General features: G+C 46.0%; 2 protein-coding genes across 2 annotated transcripts in view; one reads left to right on the top strand and one right to left on the bottom strand.

Moving 5' to 3' along the window:
* Positions 1-2521, bottom strand: part of LOC103352804 (regulator of G-protein signaling 9-like) — a 17502-nt gene extending 14981 nt beyond the window's left edge. Inside the window, exons 1-2 of the mRNA XM_008275464.1 lie at positions 2372-2521; positions 658-754 (exon numbers count right to left, since the gene is read on the bottom strand). Coding sequence (XP_008273686.1) covers positions 658-754; positions 2372-2440 — 166 coding nt within the window. The 5' untranslated portion in view covers positions 2441-2521. The remainder of the gene's footprint in view (positions 1-657; positions 755-2371) is intronic.
* An 806-nt stretch (positions 2522-3327) lies between these two features.
* LOC103352803 (guanine nucleotide-binding protein subunit alpha-13-like) overlaps positions 3328-4118 on the top strand; it is a 12689-nt gene continuing 11898 nt past the window's right edge. Inside the window, 2 exon segments of the mRNA XM_008275462.1 lie at positions 3328-3434; positions 3436-3757. Coding sequence (XP_008273684.1) covers positions 3339-3434; positions 3436-3757 — 418 coding nt within the window. The 5' untranslated portion in view covers positions 3328-3338.

The raw sequence follows: 4118 nt of genomic DNA, 5'->3' as shown, positions 1-4118 counted from the left end.
GGAAAGGAAAGGAAAGGAAGGAAGAAGCAAGAAAAGGACAGAGGAGGAAAGGAAAGGAAAGGAAGAAGCAAGAAAAGGACAGAGGAGGAAAGGAAAGGAAAGGAAAGAGTACAGAAGAAAAAAGAAGAAAAGGAGGTGATGGGGACAAAATTCCAAGGAAGAAATTAAAGGATAGATGAGGAGAGGAAAGAAAACAATAGAAGAGGAGCTAAAAGGGAATGAAACGAGGGAAGAATCTGAAGCACAGGAAAGGCGTCGAGCAGCAGCACTTGGCATGTTTACATCGCTGCCTGGATTCAAAGCGCTGAAGTGACGTAGACGTCGAGGTTCCCTCTCTCCTCCGCCACCTACACTCTGTTTTGCTCTCGGCTCCGTCTCTGTCTTGCTCGTTTCCTTTCGCCCGCTCAATCATCATCCTCCTCCTTCGCCTCCTACTTTTTCCCTCTCCGTGACTCTGAGACCGTGGGGGTTGTCATGGAGATGAAATCTGTAGCTCTCCAGTTTGAGCCCGGAGCTGTGGTATCCTCCAGCGAGGCTATGCAATCACTCAACCAGCCGCTGAATAACACCATAAGTGTGCAAACTGTATACGTGCATTCATCAGCGCGTGTGTGAGTGTGTGTGTGTGTGTGTGTGTGTGTGTGTGGTTGTGTTTACCGGTGATGGCGTGCGGTATTGTGGTGATAACCAGTCTCTGAGGCTGCGACTTGACTCCTGTTCTGGGGTCCTGCATCTCCAGCAGCACCTTCTCCGCCTGCAGAGGAGCATTATGATGAGTGAGAAGAGGTTTTCTCAACAGCTGATTGGTGGAGGAGGGGGGTAGAGGTCACCATGCCAACAGACTGTTCTGACAGGGCCGGTGTGCATGAAGGGAAAAACCCGGATTTGATTGGAAATGTTGGATTTTTGTGAATGAAATTTTGCTCCACAGTATCTAGGACTTAATGATAATCATCATCATTATCATCATCTCCACTGGCACAGCATCACCTCTTTTCCATTTAATGAAAGTTTCATCAAATCACCTCTTGTTGATTTGAAAACTCAGAGGCGAATTGCCCCCCCTGGGATATTAGTGCTCTCTATCAAAGCTTCTAATTAATACTTCCTATCAGATAGATGCAGGATGATTCAGTTATTCTGATTTCCGACATGACTGTTACATTGCAGTTATACCACCTGCATTAGGAAGCAATGAAGGGCGAGAAGACGGTTTTGTTTCATGCCCTGATCCAACGGCTTTTGTTTGGCTTGTGTGGGAGGTTTGCGATGAGTCACTGCCCCTCTGAATAGTTTTTCAGTCATCAAATCATCTGATCCCACAGCTCCCATAGATCCCACAACTCGTACTGGAGAGCAAGAAATCATGTAGCACATTAATGCAGTTTGTGTGAAAGTGCATGTACGAGTGTGTGAGACGGAGAGTGTTTGCGGCTGACTGCCGAGCCTGTTTGAAGTGGCTTTCTGCTTTGAAGTCATCCTGGAGAGGCTATAAGCCTCAGGCTGAGCCGGACTAAAGTGGGCTTTCATAGACCCAAACACGTTGTTCTCCTGGAAATGAATTCTGTGCACATTCCCCTGGAGAGCTGCACGCTGTGGCCACTGCATCTGAGATCAATAGACTAAGAAAATAGTTCACTAATGAGACAGATTTAATCTCAATTATCTCCTTCACATTTTTTTCCTGATGTCAAAAGTTGCTTCACTGTGATAAATACGCAGCTCTTGATGTGAATGAATGTAAAATCTGAGCCAAAGGACCGGGCTGCTGTTCTCAGCACACAGAGGCTGGATTAACTTCTTTCCAGGAGCCGATCGGTGTTGATGGAAGAACTGATACTGATCCATGCTTAATGCTTATTAAAGTGAACGACCTTATCTCTGAGAAAAGGTTGAGACAAACACAGTCTATGATTTAATGTGACATGCAGATAGCACAGAAACCAGAGCGGCATCTGATTTACAGTGTTTTGTAATGCTGTTACATGCATATCTAAATCACATTTTTCTAATAGTAATTAAAATTAAGATTAAGATACAAATGGATGAATCAGGCAGTTCATGTTTTGTGTTGGATTTCAAAGCAGTTTAAATGAAACCTGTGGGATTTGTTGCTTTATCTTTAATAAACCCATACACTGAAAGCATCAGGATTTCTCTGAGGACCTGAATAAACAAAAGATTTTTCTAGAGTCCAACGCAGTTTACAAGAGCAAATGACAATAAAACCACCAGCAGCAGCAGCACAAGCCCTGCATTGGAGAATTCATACAAAAAAAGTGACCTATCTATTGGTGCGTCTGCAGGTACACTCTCTAAGCCTGAGCAGAGCTGTGATTTACATCATCTCTAATGCAAGAGGAGAGCCTACCTTTTTGAGGCAAACCATCCGTGGCCGGTACCTCTGTCCATGATCCCGGATAGCGTTTCTGATGGTCATGTTGTCTGTCACACAGACACACTCACATATACAATACTGCTGTCGCCTGTGAGCCCTGTGTCGTGTGGGGATGCTTGAGGGGAAGTGCAATGATCGATGGTGGTGTTGCCTTCAAATGCACCACATTTGGTCCTACATGGAAGCTCGGAAATTGTGATTGTGCTGTTAGATTGTCGTTGTTCTTGTATTAAAAAGGACCTTAAATTACATGTATGGATGTTTTGTATATGCAACAAAGTCAAACAACTACAAATGCACGGTATGAATTATTGACAGAAATCAAAATAATCTAAAAGAATCACAAATAAGCTAATTATTTGTCAAATATAAACAACAGCTTCCTGCTCTTTGCCTCAAAATGCCCAAAAGACACACAGAGTGGTAGATCTGTACCAGTCTGGGCGAGAAAACCGATGCTTTCTAGTCTGTATTTCCTATTTTATTGATCTTTTGAAGAGCGTTCAAGTACAAATTGCCATATTTCCTACAGCATTTGAACGCAGCACGGCCAAAGCGAGAGGGGACTCAGCCAATCAGAGCGCAGCTTTTTCCAACATGGCGCAGTGACCAAAGTGAGGCAGCAGAGGGCGACATGGCACCACCACTGAATTTCAGTTAGTGCTGGGATTTATTTTAAAGTTAACTTTTATAATGTCGTTGTTTTCTTAGTTAAACCATTTAAAGTTTATATTTGTAGCAATATTTGTTGGTTAAATTCAACTGTTTTGTGGTAAATCGTGTATTTCCGTCGCTGAGGCTCCACTGCCTACAGTTAGGACCGCTGAAACTGACTCGCGTTTAACTTTTAAAACAATTTTACTGTGTGAAACTCTCACATCTGCGTTTGTTTGGGGCACTGTGCGATGTTATAGCGTGTGTGCGTGAACTGTACGTGGATATGTCGGCGTTCATTGCCTTTAGATGGATGGTAAACAGTCAGCGGCGCTACTTCCTGAGTTTAGGGAAGGGGCTTGGTCCCGTGCCCGCGCCCCGCGAACGCGCATCAAATTAGCATCGATGAAGTTTGTTCGAACATGGCGGATTTCCTGCCGACCAGGTCCGTGTTAAAAGTTTGTCTACCCGTTTGCCTGCTCAACAGCGGCGAGGGGGAACAGCTCCGAAAGTCCAAGGAGATCGACCGGGGCATCTCCCGGGAGAAAACGTACGTGAAGCGGCTGGTAAAGATCCTGCTGCTCGGCGCTGGCGAGAGCGGCAAGTCGACTTTCCTCAAACAAATGCGGATCATCCACGGCCAGGACTTCGACCAGCAAGCCCGAGAGGACTTCAGAGCCACGATTTACAGCAACGTTATCAAAGGTAACCTCGCGGCTCAGCGGCAGGTACTCTAGCGGGGGGTTGGAGCCGTGTGGCGGCGGCAGAAAGGCCCCGGAGAGGCGCTTAAAATGGATGGGAAAGTTTCCACATCTGTGTAGCAGCGCTGGGCTGGGTGAGAGGACATAAACAGTCTGCATCTGCTGTCGGCACACCCATAGCTACCGCGTTTCAGCTCAGATCTGCTCTGGCAGGAGTTCGGCAACGTGTGGCCTGAACAGATTCACGATATTTAGTTTTTCACCAGAGCTACACCCCAGACAGCACTTTGAAACAGCCATGGGCAAGTTTCGTTGCTCAACAACTAAGCTAGGGACGTCGCTAATGGACGGTGGCCCACCAGAGC

The sequence above is a fragment of the Stegastes partitus genome, unplaced genomic scaffold, assembly GCF_000690725.1.
Source record: "Stegastes partitus isolate 25-593 unplaced genomic scaffold, Stegastes_partitus-1.0.2 Scaffold52, whole genome shotgun sequence".
NCBI lineage: Eukaryota > Metazoa > Chordata > Actinopteri > Pomacentridae > Stegastes > Stegastes partitus.
The sequence above is the reverse complement of the archived record's forward strand: the minus strand, read 5'-3'. Positions and strand labels throughout refer to the sequence as shown.